Source organism: Pan paniscus, chromosome 8 (assembly GCF_029289425.2).
Source record: "Pan paniscus chromosome 8, NHGRI_mPanPan1-v2.0_pri, whole genome shotgun sequence".
Lineage (NCBI taxonomy): Eukaryota > Metazoa > Chordata > Mammalia > Primates > Hominidae > Pan > Pan paniscus.
In genome coordinates, this window is record NC_073257.2 from 61,005,722 (window position 1) to 61,024,483 (window position 18,762).

General features: G+C 39.9%; 1 protein-coding gene across 3 annotated transcripts in view; it reads left to right on the forward strand.

Moving 5' to 3' along the window:
* The window catches only part of WDFY4 (WDFY family member 4), a 300,371-nt gene that overhangs the window by 55,213 nt on the left and 226,396 nt on the right, over nt 1–18,762 (forward strand). For all 3 annotated transcript variants that reach the window (XM_034930476.3, XM_057298884.2, XM_057298885.2), the window contains exon 12: nt 2,931–3,511. In XM_034930476.3, coding sequence (XP_034786367.2) covers nt 2,931–3,511 — 581 coding nt within the window. The remainder of the gene's footprint in view (nt 1–2,930; nt 3,512–18,762) is intronic.

The following is an 18,762-nucleotide window of genomic DNA, read 5'->3' on the forward strand; positions in this document are numbered from 1 at the left end:
CCTGATGTTTGTTTTGTCGTGTGTTATGTGACTAACAGAAGCGCTTATTCATTCCATTTGCCTTAAACAATGCTCCTAGAGGTCTTAGAGCCATTGAAAGCACTCACATAAATTTAGTCTGTTTAACATTGTAGAGCTTAAGATTTCCTTTGTGACTGATTGACTTTTCATGGCACGTGTCACGTGACCAGGCATAGGTCAGGTTCAGACGCGTGCTGTACCACATCGCAGTGAACAGCCTTTGGTATGGTTTATCAGTTAGAAAGGAGGGACCAAAACCACCACACACACGTCAAGGTTGGAGTGAGTTTCCAACTCAACCATAAAAATAACATTTTTTTGGAAGTGAGTTGCTCACATAAGGCAGGCACAGATGCAGCATAGCTGCCTTAGCCTTTCCTGACCCCGGGGCCTCCAGGATGGGGCAGGGACAGGCAGCTGCTGTGACTCTGTCTACACAGGGAAAGGCCTTGCCCAACTTAAGCCATGAGCTTTCACTTATGCACACTGAGTACCACCATCCTGGAGGAACCTACTCCAACAATCCGCATGCTTTGCTTTGAGGGTGTGTCTACAAATGTCCAACTTTCCTGGGTTTTTGGCCAAATTCAGAAAGAATTAGGCCACATCCTCACTCGGGAGGAGAAAGCAGTATCATTGCCGCCATCTTTCAGGTGGCCTGGGAAGTCAATTTCCCTGAAGTCTTTCCCACGATTCACACTTGACTGCCCCCTTTAGTGGGTGGCCCTGATGCTGGGTTTCTTTCAAAGAGCAAAACGACAATTCAATTCCCTGCAGTGTCCCTCTGAGAAGTGGTGAGGTATCACAGATCTAACCACTGTGAGTAGTGTGTTTTCTTTTTCTATAACTGGGAAAAGATCAATTGGCCTGTATTGGTAAGGATGAATCTTTCTACCTCGCTTTATGTTATTTGTCCATTTTGAATATAATTATGGACTTTGGTCTTTCATAGATTCTCCTAGTAACTGCAATCTGTTTTGTTTTTTAAATTTCTGGAAATGTCATAGATGGGGCCCTGGAAGCCCTTTATGCATATCCTTGGCTGCTGTTTCTCTTCATCTTTGAAAGAATCCTCGCCTGTGTGCACTAAGAGAGTTCAGGCTCCTCCTGTGTTCTCTGACCTGGAATGTGAGACTGACTACTCGCCCAGCAGCTCAGGTTTCCTGTAGTGGAATATAACATTAGAGAATAAAATCCCAGTGGTTGGAACACACATTCTATTGTTTCAAATAAACACCACTGTTAGGTTAGGGTACCAGCATTTAAGAGATGGAGCTGGATACTCAGGAAGCTGAGGCAGGAGAATCGCTTGAACTGGGGAGGCAGAGGTCACATTGAGCCAAGATCTCGCCACTACACTCCAGCCTGGGTGACAGAGCAAGACTCTGTCTCAAAAAAAAAATAAAATAAAATAAAAAAAGATGGAGCTCCCAAAGTGCATGACTTCATGTTTGACAGTGACCTGTAACTTTACTAAGTTTCTATTAACTAAAAAGAATTTAAATATCTAGACCCTTCCCACATGTTTTTCTGAGCTACCAGTTTCCTCTTTTTCACTAACTTCCACGTATCATACTACAGACTGTCGCCTAAACCATGCATTTAAGTCACAGCATCACCCCTCCCCCAGATAGGGAGTGTCTATTTTATTTTTTCTCTGTGAACCTTGCCTCAGGCCTCCTGAAACTGACTCCGCACTGTGCCTTCTCAGACAATCCCCTTCCCTGTCACACTAGAGCATTAAATACCTGAAAAGATAAAACAATTCACACCTCTCTCCGCAGTCTACTAAGGAACCCACAAGGTTGTCCACTCTCTAGGAAACACACATCAAATGCCTGAGTTTTAGATGGAGTCCAATGCAATTTATCTGATCAATAAATAAGTACTAAAAATTACAGACTTTTAATACTTATTTAAAATAGTCCCTGTGTTTTTCACATTTTGATGACTCACAGTATGAGAACTGCTTAAATGTAGCCCCTCCTCCCTCTCTCTCTTCCTCTCTCTTTCCTTCCAATAGCATGTATTGATTACCTAGAGTATATACCATGCACTGGGCCCAAGTAAGTAAGTGCTCAAGAAAGGTTTGATTTTAGAAGGAAATAAAAGCTTGGCTGGCCAGTACAGCTCTCAGTGATCTGGAGGGTAGTGGATTCCACGATGTATCCTATCAGTGGCTTAATTGCTTTCTGCACACTTGGCCTATGCTATGTGTTATACCTATACATTTCATTCCATTGCAGGTTTCTCTTCTCTTTCTGACACATTCTTTTCACACCACATTTTAAGTTGATTCATTTTACTGTTTCCCCTCATCTAATATAACAGATGAAGCCGTGCTTGCACAGAGAGGGAGATAAGGAATAACAAGCTGCTTCTATGAGGATTTCACTGTGTGTCTCCTGTACAGTATAAGAGATGGTTCATCCCACTCATTTAGCAAATTGTCATTAAGTGTGTGCTGTGTTCCACAGTAGTAAGGAAGCCAGATATGGTTTCCATCTCGTGGAGCTTCAGTCTGGTGGAGAGCTGAGACGGTTTTCAAGTAGCTGCAGTAGAGTATGACGAGAGTTTTGATCAGGGAATGAGAGGGGGATGTGTGAGCACTCGACCTGGGATGAGTATGAGCTACAGGACAGAAGCTTTCTGGAAGGATATGCATTCATGTCAAAAAACAGGACAGTTAAATCAACCGTATAGATTAGTGTAGTAGGCACACATGGAAAACCTAAACCGTAAGAGGAACAATATGGAGATCCCAATGTTTCAGAGTGATCCTTCCTGTAACTTGTTGGCCTGAAGTCGTTGAGGGAAGAGCTAGTGGGACGCTCTGGCAGGAATGTGTGTGGGCTCAGGGTTAATCTACCTCCTGGAGTGCACTCATTTTGATTTGCTTGGTGTTTCAGTCTCTGCTCCGGATCCTGGTGACCCCCAAGGGTCGTGCTGCCTTCAGAGTCTCCAGCGGGTTCAACGGGCTGCTGTCTCTGTTCTCTGACCTGGAAGGCTCCCTCCAGGAGCCCCCGCTGCAGGCATGGGGAGCAGTATCCCCCAGACAGACCCTGGAGCTGGTTTTGTACACTCTCTGTGCTGTGTCCGCAGCGCTGCACTGGGACCCTGTCAATGGCTACTTCTTCAGGAGGAATGGGCTCTTTGAGAAGCTGGCTGAGGACCTCTGCCTGCTGGGCTGTTTTGGAGCCCTGGAGGAAGAGGGCAACCTGCTGCACTCTTGGGTGGACACAAAGGCCAGGCCATTTGCAGATTTGCTGGGCACTGCCTTTTCCTCCAGCAGCTCACTCCCACCCCGGATACAGAGCTGCCTCCAGATCCTCGGCTTTCTGGACAGCATGGCCAGCGGCACCCTCCACTTGCGTGGGGACCTGAAGGAGTCCCTGAGGACCAAGCAGGGGCCGGTTGTGGATGTTCAGAAGGGAGAAACTGGCAGTGACCCCCAACGCAACTTCAAGCAGTGGCCAGACCTGGAGGAGAGGTAGCTTCTTCTGCCAGTGTGTCATCAGTGCATGTCTGTCTCCCATTCTCACTCTAATGTCTTGCGCATGTGTACTCAGTAGGAAGGCTCAGCTACAGAATGGGTGTGCAGAAATGTCATGTGACCTCAACTTCCTCAAATCAAGTTAGCTCTGACTCCACACTCTTTTACCTTGGGAGCTGATGGAAAATTCAATCTGAGTCAGTACTGGGTTGGAGGATGCTGTCGAGTCACATAAGAACCAGGGAGGGCAGGACCCTGCTGCTACACTCACCTTCTCCTTTGGGATCTTTACTGTCCTAGGGAGCCCTGGTGCCTGGGCCTGGCATCCCTGGGTGTGCCAGGCAGCCTCGGTCTTCTTAGGTTTTATCTCCTCCCCAGGATGCTGCCAGGGGTGGGGTGAGATCCTTTGATCTGCAGGACACAAACCACAGTGTCCACCCCAATTATGGAACTCTTTCTGTTCTTTCTTGCTGCTTCTACACCCCCTAACAAAGACAATTGCTCTCCTTACTTCCGCAGGCCAAACACCTCAATGAGTTCAGACTTTAGTAAACAACTTTTTCCTCTCATGTCTGTAACAAAGAATTCCACTAAATCAAGAGAGCACGAAGAACCATCCCTACCCCAACCCACTTGGGGTGGGAGGGAAAATGAAAGAATACAACAGTAACAGTTGGTGTCTTTTTCCATTCCTCTAAAGCATAAATGACAGAACACCCATTAATACTGTAGTAAGTTATCCTTCTGAAAGACACTGCATTTTTATCCAGAGTGCCCCATTTGCCAGACTTCAGTGTTGGGGATGGTAGAGAGAAGGATGCATGTTAAATCTCCACACACTGAAATAATTATGATTTTTGGGGGTTAATCTGGCAAATTAATTGGTTTCCTAATCTTGCATTCCTGCGCAAACCAACTCATTCATAATCTGTGTATTGCTGAATTTGATGTACTAATGTTTAAAAAGGATTTTTGCACTGATATTCAGGAGGTTGGCCTTTCATACTCCTTTCCTGGCTATTTTTCTTGTCAGATTTATGCTAGCATCATAGCATGAGTTGGACAGTGCTTCTCTTCTATGCTACTGAAGAGTTTATGTAGATTGTTTATTTCCGTTCCCTAGCTAATGTGACAGAACTTGCCTCTAAATGCTTGTGAACCCGATGTTTTCTTGTGAGAAAATTTATTCTCATGAGAATGCACTTCTGTTTGTTCTTGAATTATTCTTGGTTTGTTATTTTGCAAGCTGATTTTCCCATTTCATCAAAGTTTCCATTTGTGGGCATCTGGCTGCTCACGATGGCTCCCTCACGCTCTTCTGAGCAGAACTTGTGAGTTCTGTGACTCATTTCTAACCTGTTTACCTGTGTCTTCCTTGCTTTTTCTGCTTCAGCACTATTCACAATTGTTTACTTTTCAGTGTGCCCTATGAACCAACTTTGACTTTTCCTGTTTCTCCTACTGTTTTTGGTTATCATTTCCTTCTACCTTTGGGCTTATTCTGGTGTTCTTTTTCTTAACTTGGATGTCTGTTTCCATCTTCTTTTTACATATAAATTTCTCTGTAATTTGTAAGTTTTATTTTCAGTATCATTTAGTATGAAATATTTTTCTAATTTCCCTTATAAATTATAGTTGACTCTTATGTGTTTGAATTTTGAATTTCCATTGTTACATTGTTTCTAGTCATCTTTGCTATTTACTTCTCACTCTATCAAGGTGAGAGAAGGTGGATCGTCTGGGTTCTTATCCTTTGAAATTGGTTGAGGTTGACTTCATGGCCCTCAATGTAGTCCCTTCTCATAAATATTCCACATGTGCTTGGAAATAATGCATGTTCTCAGAGTGTTAGGTTCGATGTTCTATTTATGTCGCTTGGATCGAATTTGTCAATTGTTTCATTCAAATATCCTTTATCATTAATTTTTAAAGTCGGCTTGAAATATCAGTTTTTTGTTTTTTATTTTTGGAATAAACAGGCCTTATTGGGCTCATGGGTCTTGAGGGCCTCTGTGTATTTGTCAGTTTTCTTCTCCACGTTCTTTTTGGCCTGTTTCTGCAGCCTTATGAGCTATTTCTTCTTCTGGTAGTGGGTCTCGGCCTTCTCCTTCCTCTTCTCCTCCAGGGTGGCTGTCACTGCCTGGTACTTCCAGCCAGCCTCTTGAGCCAGGCGCCCCACGTAGGCAAACTCTCTTGTGGGCTTCAGATGCACAGCCTTGCGGGCAGCAGAAACACCCATCTGGTTTTCCTGCTGTAGGGCGGTGGGATTCCATCGAACACCTCGGCGTCCAAGGCAGCCTGGCCTCGCTGGGTCTTGCGGACCGCGGGCCCTGCACTGTCGGCTGGAAGACGCTGCTGGGGGCCAGGAAATAACAGGGGCCTCATCAGGGTTGGTGCTCATCCGCCTGCGGAAGAAGGCCGGGTACTTCAGCTTATTTCTGTAGAAATTGTCAGAAACGTTGACACTCTCGCAGCGCACCACCACCTTCCGGCCCAACAGTACCTGCTTCACCACAACGGCCGCCAGGTGGCCCAGGAGGTGGCCTCGGTCTCCAGCACTGGGACCTGCCCCTCCGCCACCTGCAGCAGCGGCCTGGGAAATGGTGTATCAGTTATTGAGAACGATGCATTCAAAATCTCTCATGATAAAGTGGATGTGTCAATTTCTGATGAATTTTCCCTTACATATATTTGAGGTTGTAAGAATCATACATATTTAGAATTTTTATATTCTTATGGAGTCTAAATTTTTATCATTATATGGTGGACTTTTTATCCCTAGTTGTACATTTTGCCTTAATAATAATAGGACTATATCAGGTTTCTTTTGGTTAATTTGTGCCTGGGATTTTTCTTCATCCTTTGGTTTTAACCTTTCTGTGTACTGTCCTTACATTTTTAGGTGTTTTTCTTGTAAACAATAAGGAACCATTTTTGTTGGTTTTACTTTGTTTTTCAATCTAGTGTGGTATTATTTCTCATTTAACTGGAGAAAGTCATTTGTTTACACTTTCATAATTATTAATATATTTGGAATGATTTCTACTTAGCTTTTTACATTTGTTCCACTTTAAAAAACCATTTTTGGTCTTAGTTTTGAATTGATTTTTAAAAACTGTGTTTCCTACCTACTAGTATGAAATTGAAATTCTCTATGATTAATTTTATAGTAGTTGCCCTTGAGTGAATTAACAGGCATACTCATGTTTTTAGTTAAACAGTATCTTTATCCTTCCAATTAAGACACCAAGATCTTAAAACTCAAATATTTTTGCCCTTTTCTAACTCATACATTACTGTTAGCTAATATTTTAAACTTATCTCCTGTTAGTAAATCCATCAGATATGACAGTTATTGTTGTTGTTTTATAAAATATTCTTTGGATTTACCTACATGCTTTCAATGTCTGTGCTCACCATTCTTTTTTGCATCTCTATCCTTCCATCTGGGATTATTTTTTATCTACTCTAGTACATCCGTTAAACTTTCCTGTAGTGTGGGTCTATTTGTGGTAAACTCTCTTGGATTTTATTTGTCTGAAAACTGTCTTTATTTTCTCCCTAATTGCAGAAATATAGTTTTGCTGGGTAAACATTTATTGGTTGACAGTTATTTTCTCACAGTAAATGGAAGGTCTCCCCAGCTATTGCCTTCCATTGTTGCCTTTTAAAATCGTTTTTATTTCTCTTCCTTTGAAGGTAATTTGTCATTTTTCTCTGGTCGCTTTTAAGATCTTCACCATTCTTGTTCTATTGCTTTACTGTCATATATCTCAATGTACATTATTTTAAACATTTATTTTGCTTCATATTCATGGGATTCCTGAATCCCAACTGATGTCTTTTATAAAATATGGATTTTTAAATTATGACCTCTTCTCCATCCCTTTTCCTATTATGCCTTTTTGGAACTAACACAATTAGATGTATGTTTTACTTTTTCATTCTATCCTCCCTTAATCTTTCTTTTACATTTTTCATCTCTTTGTCTCTCTGTACTCTGTTCCACACAGTTTCTTTTGGTCTTTCTTAAACCCACTGAATCTCCTACTAGCTGTGTCTAATCTGATATATAATCTAGCCATTTAGGTTTTCTTTTTAAAATTTCAATGACAGTATTTTATATGTCTAGATATACTGTTTCTTTTTCAAATAAACTTGATTTGATAGCCCTTTTCCTTTCTCATATCTGTCTTTCATTTTTATTTCTTCAAACATAAGAATCATGATTATTTCTTCTTGTGTTTTTTGAGAGTATATTGTTTCTGTGACAATCATGGAAGGTCCCTTGTATGATGTCTGATTTTTTATTGTGAATCTTGCTCCAGGATTTTCCTTTTCTTGGATTCCATAGAAACCATCCTCATTCAGGCCATCCTGCCCTTCTGTAGGTATGGGAATGCCTCCATGGGGTCTTAGCTGCCCTTTCCAAGCCAGGCCTTGGCCAGATTCCCAGGTCCTGATTTTCTTGCTTGTCTTGGGAAGAATTCCCTCTCTGGGTTCCCTGTTCTCTATATTTCAGGGGCAATCCCTGAGGAGGCCTTTTGCCTGGGCACCCTGATAACATACAGGTTAACTTAGGATCTTGGTGTGGAAACTTCTTTGACTTATTCTGCCAGCTCTCAGGGGCAGGGGAGTATTTGTCAGTATGAAAAGACATTTAGTAAGTGATATCAGGTGAAGAAAAGCAATAGTAATTAGTTGAATGTCTATGGAGGCTGAGCACTAAACATCTATTTATTTTTATTTCCCTCCAAAATTTTGGAATTTTATCAATAAGGAAACAAAGGCTGAGAAAGGATAAAAAACATGGCCAAAGGTCACACATTTAGTAAATAATAAAGCTAGAATTTGAACCCAGGGCTACCTCCAAAGCCTGCATGCATTTGTCTGTGCGTGCGTGTATGTGCACACACGTGTGTGTGTTCTTCCTGTTTTTTTCCTGATACTCCCACAATAATAGTGATAGTTTTCCAAATGTCTGACATGACAGCCTGCAGTTTGAAGATTGGGTTCTAACCAATGGACTGCGTCAGTCCTGATGTTTTAGAGGTGAGTCCTGTGTCAAATGTCATCCTGGTTTTGTAATGAGTAATTTTTACATTTATAAGACCCATGTTTCATAAATAGAGCATTTTTTTTCTCCCTAAAAGAGATACATGGCCCTTGACCTTCCTTGATGGTTAGAGAATAGGAAGTGAAACTCTACCCCCTTCAGGGAGTCTGCAGAGTAAAGGGCATGGCAGTGGGCTGGGAATGGGAGACAGGGTGCTCGTCTCTGCCGTACCACACCTGTATGTCCTTGGGCAAGTGGCTTCCCTCAGCCCTGCCTTCTGCAAAGTAGGTCCCAAGTCTCCAGGGAGGAGGGAAAGAGGCCGTGGGCCTTGGAGTCAGGCCTGCTTGTTCTATGCCTTGGTGGCTGTGTTCTTTGGTCCTGCTACTTTATTTCTTTAATCTTCCATCTCCTGATTTGAAGGCAGACATAATAATAGTATCTACATTGAGGGAAGATGGTAGTTAGAGTGATCACAGCTGCTTCCTAAGCATGTGTGCACCAGACACCATGCTCAGCTTTTTACAATGGACTATTCTTCAATTCATTTAGTCTTTATGGTAACTATAATTTAAGGAACATTTTTCATAACACAGAGGTGACATGTTATGTAATTCCAAAAATATATCTATGATGTCCAAAATACATCATATATCTCTATGAAACATGCACCATACCAAATAAACACCCCTACACCAAACACACTATATACACATCACACGCACATATACATACACCACATGTACACAAAACACACACACACCACACTAAACATACACCTTACACATACTGGCATACCACACACCCACACACTGCACCTACACACCACACAGCACCTAGCACATACACATGAATACACACCACACATACCACCTACATATGCTACATACAGACACCACACGACACACACAAATACCACACATACACACATACTACATATCCACACTACATACACACACCACAGAATGGAGTGCTTACCCCTCAGCAGCACATCATCCACAGTGCAGGTCTGGAGGTGAAAGTGGAGCAGAAGCAGGGTCAGACTGTGGTGGGCCTTGCACAAACCCTATGGGAGACCATTTCACTTTTACCCTATAGGCAATGTGGAGCTAGGGTGGTCTCTGTGCAGGACTGTGGCATCATGGGGTTATGGGTTATGAGGACTGCTCTACAACTGAGTCTGTGTATAGCTCTGAGAAAAGCCCCCTCCAAAGCAAGGCAGCCCTGCTCCTTCTTGCTTCTGCCTTAGCATATGCCTTCTCCCAGCCCCTGCCAGGCCTCGTGGGCTGACGTTTATTCCTTATGTCAGCCAAAGGAGCAACCCCAGTCACCTTTACCTTGAACTTAAGTTGTGGCTATAACTTATAGCCCTAAGGGGACATCGTTTCAACAGGAATGCGGTGTGCTCCAGGCAATAGTTAAGGTTTCATGGGGCACTCTGCAGGCCAGAGCCCTAAACACTTACTCCTCTGGCTCTGCTGCTGGGCATCCTGCAGCTTCATCCTAATCTTTCCTGTTGAAACAATGTCCCCTGTGGGTATGAGTTATATCTGTCACTTAAGTTTGTTAGAGGTAATTGTTGTGCCAGACCATTGAGGAAGGATGGGGGACAGTGTAGTTCCTGAACAGTTCACATGAAGGCCACACCGGCCTTTGGAAGGCACAGATGTGACCCTGTCATTCCCACTTGGAAGCCTCCAGTGCTTTCCCATGATTCCCAGGAGGGAGTCAGACATTGGGAGTGTGGGGCACACAGTTCTGGGGGTCTCGCCTGCCCATGGCATCACTTGCCTAGCACCTTGCAGCCATGTTTCAGACTCAGATTTCACATATGCCCTTTACTCTACCTGGGATGTCTTTCCTGTCTTCACTCTGCCTGGACAGTTGCTTCTTATGCTTTTGTCTAGGTTTAGATGTCACTTCTTCCAAGAAGCCTCCCCTGGCCTGCCCATCCCCATCCCATGGGCCAAATCAGATCCCACTGCCTCACATTTCCTCAGCACCCTCAGCACCCTCAGCACTGATCACAGTGCAAATCAATGATTAATTGTGTAACCTTCCTTGGTTTCTTATTTCTTTGGTTCATGTTTGCACACTCGAGCATATCTGAAACCAGGATATGTATTAAAATGGATGCCAAGGACATCAGCCACTTAAGTCGTCTCTTCCCCATTTGCTAATAAAGGCACTGTACATCTATCAATTTTTGGTTTCTTACCACTGTTGAAATAAGATGGTGTTCAAATCTCTTTCTTCTGCTTCAGTGGTGAGGCCCATGTGAGCATGGACTGGGTCTGCAGCTACATCAGGGGTCCCCGTGAATGGTCACTGAGTAGAATATGGGCATGAATGAATTGAGAAGATGGACAGGACAGGAGGAAAGGCAGGGAGGGTTGGCAAGGCAGATAGTCTTGGACTCTCATGCCTGGTGTCCTGAAGACACCTGATGTGCAGTGGTCCTGCAACTGCTTCAGATATGGAGATATGGCTGCTCCTGCCTGCTCCTCTTCTGGGCTCCCACCTAGTAGAGACATGAATGGAGCATTATCCTTGTCTGGTGGGGACCCTGGCAAGGGCAGGCCCAGAAATTGAGAGGACGCAGAGAAGTGCACCTAATGAAGTCTGGGGAGGAGGTCAGCGAGGCTTTCCTGGATGAGGAGACCACTGAGCTAAACATTTAAAGATGAGAGTTATCTGGTCTGAGATGGGTTGAGGAGGCATAAAGGTGAGACTCAAAATCAACTATCTTGAATAAGGTTTGTTCCTGCCTTCTGTAGGCATTGCTTGGACTTCAAGCTGTAGTAGGGCTTTAAGCTATAGGGATGGATGGGCAGAGATGATGGCTGGAAAGGAGAGGAGCAAAGGAGCTGTCAGTCGCTCCTTCCAGGGATGGCAGTAGCTTGAACAGGAGATCATTTTGAGAACTATTTAGGACGTAACTTTGCCTGGCCTTGGTAACCAATTTGATGAGAGTGTGAGAGAGACTGGTTGGTGCTAGTCCCTGAGAGAGAAGCCCTGGAGGTTTGGAAGAGGATGGTGGCTGTCTGGAGTAATCAGCATGGACTGCACAAATGAGGCCACTTTGCTTTTAATTTTCTAATGCATCCCTCAAGTATCCACAGGCCTTAGTAACAGGAGATAGTTATTAATCTTGCCTCCTGAAGTTTGATAGAGTCCACATAGGGGGCAGTCTGTCTGACTTCCATATCTAAGCAAGACAAGTACCAGGATTGGAGTAGTCATCCTCTCTGTCGTGCAGCTGCTGTGGGTGGCAGGATTTTATAGCCAAGCTCAGGGGCTGTGTGACATGATGAGGCTTCATTGGTTCACATCCTGCAAAGGCCCCTAGGCTTCTTCAAATGAGATGCAAAATTTGGCCAAGCACGCCTCACACCACCACTGGCTCCCAAAGATACAGGCACTTTGGGATTTGTACTTTTGATTACAACTTTCTGTCGTACCCACAGGTCCCTTGCGAGATACAAGCCGTCTGGGAACACCAGGTCAGTGGGGGATCAGTGTCTGCCATCCTTGGGATCCAGAACCTTGTCTCCATTCTTGCTCTGTCAATCTCTACCTTACAGCAATGTTTCTCATAGTGTGGCCTGTAGACCACCTGCATCAGAATCCATTGTAAAGTTGCACAAAAATATAGTTGTGTAAACTAGATTTCCCGAATCACAAATCCCTGGGGTTGAAATTTAGGGTTCTGTTTTTAAAAAGGTCCTCTTATTATGTGTAAGCACATTAAAGTTTGAGAACTGCTCCAGGTGCTGGACATCTTTTACTTTAAAAAAATCTTAGCTTTTTTCACTGAGGTGAGATTCGCAGAACATAAAATTAATAATCTTAAAGCAAACAATTCCACAGAATTTAATGCATTCACAATGTTGTGCAAAGACCACCTCTATCTAATTCAAAACATTTTTATCACCCCAAAAGGAAAACCTATACTCATTCTCATTCTTTTCCCCAGTCCCTGGGCTACCACCAATCTGCTTTGGGGATTAAACTATTCAGGATAAATCATGTGTAAATGGAATCATGTAATAGGTTTCCTTTGGCGTTTGACTTCTTTCAGGTAGCTTAATATTTTTGAGATTCATTTACATTGTAACGTATATCAGTACTTCTTTCCTTTTTACAATAAAATAATATTCCATCATATGGGTACACACCACAGTTTGTTTATCCATTCATTTGTTGATGAACATTTGGGTTATTTCCTTTGGTTCTTGTAAATAGTGCTGCTATGAACATTCACGTTCATGTATTTATTTGAGTACTTGTTTTGAGTTCTTTTGATTATATACCTAGGAGTAGAATTGTAGCTCAATTCAATAGAATTGTAGGAACTGTCAAACTGCCTATTTTCACAGCAGCTGAACCAATTTTACATACCCAACAGCAATATAAAAGGTTTTCAATTTCTCCACAGGCTTGCCAATATTTATTTCCCTTTAAAAAATTGTTTTAGCCATTCTAATGGGTATGGAGTGTTATCTCATTGTGATTTTGATTTTTGTTTCTCTAATGGCTAATAATGTTGAATTTTTTTATGTGCTTTTTGGCCATTTGTATATCTTTTTGGGGGAAACGTCTATTCAAGGGCTTGGCCCATATTTTAATTGGGTTGTTTCTCTTTTTGTTGCTAAGTTGTATGAATTCTTTATATATTGTGGGTACTAGACTCTCAAAAGAAATATGATTTGCAAATATTTTCTCTCATTCTGTAGGTTCTCCTTTCATTTTCTTAATAATGTCCTTTGATGCACAAAAATTTTCAGTTTTGATGAAGTCCAGTTTATCCATTTTTTCTTCTGTTACTTGTGCTTTTGGCATTATATGTAAAAATCCATTGCCAAATCCAAGGTCATAAAGATTTACCACTGTGTTTTCTCCTAAAAATTTTGTTTTCGCTCTTATTGTAGATAATTAATTCATTTTGAATTAATTTTTGCATATGGCAAGGGGTCAGGGTTCAACTTCATTCTTTTGCTTATAGCTATTCAACTGCTCTGGTACCATTAGTTGAAGAGTCCCTTCTTAAATTGTCTTTGTATCCTTGTTGAAAATCAAGGGGCCACAGATACATGAGTTTATTTGTGGATTCTCAATCCTATTTCATTGATCTCTATATTTATCCTTATGTCAGTTCCACTGTTTTGATTATGTAGCTTTGTAGTAGGTTTTGAACTCTGGAAATGTGAGTTGTCCAACTTTATCTTTTAAAATATTGCTTTGGCTTCTTAGGGTTTCCTACAATTCCACATGAATTTGAGGGTCAGCTGTCACCATTTGGCATGCTGCTGGCTGTGGGCTTTTCATAAATGCCCTTTATCATGTTGAGGAAGTTTACTATCTATTTCTAGTTTTTGGAGTGTTTTTATCATGAAAGAGTGTGAGATTTTGTCAAATGCTCTTTATGAGTCAAATCAGATGATCATCTGTTTTTTTGCCTTTGTCTATTAATGTGGTGTATTTTGTTGATTGGTTTTGTTATGTTGAACCACCCTTGCATTTCTAATATAAATCATACTTGGTCATGGCATATAATCCTTTTAATATGCTGTTGAATTTAGTTTGCTAGCATTTTGTTTAGGATTTTGCATGTATGTTCATAAGGGACATTGATCCCTTGGATATTGGTAGGTTTTTTTTTTTTTTCTGTATTGTCTTTGTGTGGCTTCAGTATCAGAGTAAAAATACAGGCTTCCTTGCTGTTCCTGGAATATGCCAGACATACTCCTACTTCAGGGCTTTTGCAATAGCTCTTCTCTTTGCTTGAAATGCTTTTCCCATGGATGTCTGCATCCCGTCTTTCAGTTTTGCCCTTCTTAAAGAGGTCAAACCTGCCACTCAAATTAAAATTGTAAATTACTCTCCTTCTGCATACAAGCACTTATCAATCAAAAATCAAATTTTTGTCAATTCTCCTTTCTTGGCTCTTTTCTTCTCAATAGCACTTATCATTTCTTATTCATTATGATATTATTATGTTATATATTAATATGTTATATTATACACAATAATTATTAATTTTAATTTACTTATTTATTGTGTTTATCTTTATGTCTACACCCTTCCCCTCACACCCAGGTCATGGATTTTAGTTTGTTTAGTTTACAGATGTATCCAGAGTGCCTGAATAGTGCCTGGAAATAATAAAAGGTCAATAAGTATTTGCTCAGTTGATTTGAATAAATTACGCCCAAGCACAAGAAACACTCCTGAGCACCTTAGCTACTCTGAGGACTAAAAACAATCTCACTTTGCATATGACAGCAGCAACATGGGCAGGGTGTTGGAAAACTGGGTGTTGGTAATTTGGGATTAGCCTGTAGTTTATTATTATTATTTCAACTCACATGAAGTAAAAGTCTCTTTTTTTGGCCTACAGTTCTATGGGTTTTAATTCATGTGTAGAGTCACACGACTACCACCACAATCAAGAAATAGAACAGTCTCATCACCTCAAATAGCTCCCAGATATTGCCCCACATAGTAAAACCTTTTCTCCACCCTATCCTCGCAACCGTGGATCTTTCCTTATAGTTTTGTCTTTCCAGAATACCATATACATGGAAGCATACATGTGTAATCTTTTGAGCCTGGCTTCTTTCGCTCAGCATAAGGCCTTTCAGATTCACTCATTTTGTGTGTATCAGTAGTTCATACATTTCTGTTGCTGAGTAGTTTTCCATTGTAGGGATGCAAATGTTTCCTCCCAGCCTATAGCTTATCTATTCATCTTTAAATAGGGTCTTCCACAGATTGAAGGTTTTAAATTTTGATGAAGTCCAAATCATCATTTGTTTTTACTTTTATGTATTGCACTTTTATGTCATATCTAAGATCTCTTTGCCTGACGGCCATGAAGATTTTCTCCTATGTTTTCTTCTAAAAGTTTTACAGGTCTGTAATCTGTTTTGAGCTACTTTTTGTACCATGTGTGAAGTTTAGATTGAGATTCATTTTTTGTTTGTTTGTTTTTGCTTATGAATGTCCAATTCTTCCAATGCCATTAGTTGAAAATATTATCTTTTTTTCCATTGAATTGTCTTTATAACTTTGTAAAAACTGCTTAGCCATATTTATATAGGTCTTTGGACACTATTTGATTTCATTGACTTATGTGTCTAGCTTTTCACCAATATTGTCTTGATTACTGTGGCTTTGTAAGATATCAAATGCAAGCTCTCCAAAGTTATTCTTCCTTCTCAAATTTGCTTTGGTGATTTCAGTTCCTTTACCTTTGGCTGTCCTGATAGAATCTCGTTATTTTATATATAGCTAGGTATTATTTGCTGATGGTTGAGGATTTTTGCACCTATGTTCATTAGGGATACTGACATGCAGTTTTTTTATACTGTGTTTTTCTGTTTTCAATATCAGGGTAACTCTGACTTTGTAAAATGAATTGGGAAGTGTTCCTTTCTGATACCATATAAATGTTAATGATCAGCTTGCCTATATCTACAAAAATTCCTGCTGGGATTTTTATTGGAATTGCATTAGATCTATAGATCAATTTGGAGAGAATTGACAATTTAACTATAGTAAATCTTCCAACCCATAAACATAGTGTGCTTTTCTGTTTATTTAGGTCTTTGATTCTTTCATCAAAGTCTGTCATATTCAGTGTAGGGCCTGCACATGTTTTCTTAGATTTATACCAGAGTCTTTTGTTGAACACACTTCCAAATGGTATTTAAAATTTTTTGGTTTCTAATTTTTCAATTCTAGTATTTAGGAATATGGTTAACTTTTGTGTGTCGACTATTATTCTGAGACTGCTAAATTTAATTATTAGTTCTAGAAGTTTTTTTTTTTATGGATTCCTTGGGATTTTCTATGAAGACAATCTCATCGTCTGTGACTAGTGCCAGTTTTTGGTCTTCCTTTCCAATCCATATGTTCCAGTATTACATCCAATAGCAATGGAGAGATCCTTGCTTGTTCTTAATCTTAGGGAGAAAGTCTTCAGTCTTTGCCATTGAATATAACATCAGCTATGGGAATTTGTAGATGCCCATTATTAGGTTATAAACAATTCCTTTGAATTTACTGAGAATTTTTTTTTATCATAAGCAGATTTTTAATGTTTCAAATGCTTTTTATGCATTAAATGATATTATCATGTGATTTTATTAATATGGATCATGTTGACTGATTTTTGAATATTAAACTTGCCTTGCATTTACGGGTAGTCCAATTGGCCATAGTACCCTCGTTATTTTATATGTAGCTAGGTATTATTTGCTGATTGTTGAGGATTTTTGCACCTATGTTCATTAGGTATACTGAAATGTAGTTTTTTTATACTGTGTTTTTCTGTTTTCAATATCAGGGTAATTCTGGCTTTATAAAATGAATTGGGAAGTGTTCCCTTCTCTTGTGTTTTTGAAAGAAGCTGTGTAGAACTGGTGTTATTTCTCTTTTAAATGTATGGTAGAATTTGCTGGTGAAAACACTGAGCCTCAAGGTTTCTTTGTGGGCAGGTTTTTAGCTACATATTCGGTTTTTGTAATAGCTATAAATGATTTAGGCAACTTATTTCTTCTTGTTGAGTTTGGTAGTTTGTGGCTTCAGAGAAAACCATTTGAAGGTAGTTTATGGCTTTGAAGGAACAATTACTGAGAGGAGTGTTGAACTCTCTAACTATAATTGTGGATTTGGCCATTTGTCCTTTCAGATCTATGAGTTTTTCTTTCTGAATTGTGATGCTCTGTTGTAAAGTGCAAACACGTTTTGAATTGTTATGTCTCTTTTAATCATCATATCATATAATCTGTTTATTCTGAGTCATTTTCCTTGCTCTAAAGTCTGTTTTCCCTGATATGAGTAGAATTACACCAGCTTTCTTTTGATTACTGTTAGGATGGTATAAATTTTTCTATCTTGTTACTTTTAACCTGTCTATATCACAATATTTAATGACGGCATACAGCTTTGTTTTTATTTCTTTCCATTCTGACAATAGTGTCTATCAGTTTTTAATGTGTTTGAATTATTGATATGTTTGAATTTAGGTTCAGGATTTTATTGTTTGTTTTCTCTTTTTTTTTTACTCTTTTTTTGTTCCTCTACTTCTGTTTGCCTGCCTTTTTGTGGACAATTTGAATATATTTTAGTATTCAATTTGAGTTTGTCTACTGAATTTTTTGACTCTCCTTTTTTGTCTCTCCTTTTTTTTTAGTGCTTTCAGTAGGGACTGCAGTATACTTAATTAACTTTTAACAGTCTACTTAGAATTGACATTTTACTATTTCAAATGGATTGTAGAAAGCTTACCTCTACGCCGTTCCCTCTATCCTTCCCTATTTTTGTTGTGGTTGTCTTATGTATTACATCTAATACAATGTCACTTTCAACCATCATACCTAAATTTAAGAACTTAAGAAGAGAACAATAATAGTGTATTATATTTACCCAAATATTTACCATTTCTGTTGCTCTTTCTTCATCCCTGAAGTTTCCTTTCATTATTTTGTTATTATTTTCCTACCATCTGAAGAAATTTTAAAAGTATTATTCTTAGAACAAGTCTGATGGCAAGAATCTGTCTTCCTTCATCTGGGAACACATTTATTTTGCCTTCATTCTGGAAGCATGTGGATATGGAATTCTGTGTGTATTTTTGTAGCACTTTAAAAATGTTGTTTCCATGACTTCTGCTTTCTTATGAGAAAATCCAAGGTTATTCGAATTGTCGTTCCCTTAAATGTAATGTGTTGTTTTTCTCTGGCTGCTTTCAAGATTTTTAAAATTTTCTTTAGTGTTCAGCAGTTTGATTGTGCTGTGTCTGGGCATAATTTTTTTTGTTTATTTTATTTGCGTTTTGCTGAGCTTCTTGAATCTTTAAGGTTATGTATTTCACCAGCTTTGAAGAAAGAAGTACTAAAAACTTCTCAAACATTTTTTCTTTCATACCATACTCTTTCTCGTCTCCTTGGAGGATTCTAATGACAGAAATGTTAGATCCTTTGTTACACATGACCTTGAGTCTGTCTTTATTTTTAGTAATCTTTTTCCTTTTTGTTGTTCAGATTAGGCAACTTGTATTGCTCCATCTTCGTGTTCATGGACTCTCCTCTCATCTCATTCTCCTATTGTTCTCATTTAGTGAGTTTAAACAAATTTCAGTTGTTGCGTTTACTTGATTCTTTTTTATTGCTTCTATTTATTTACTGAA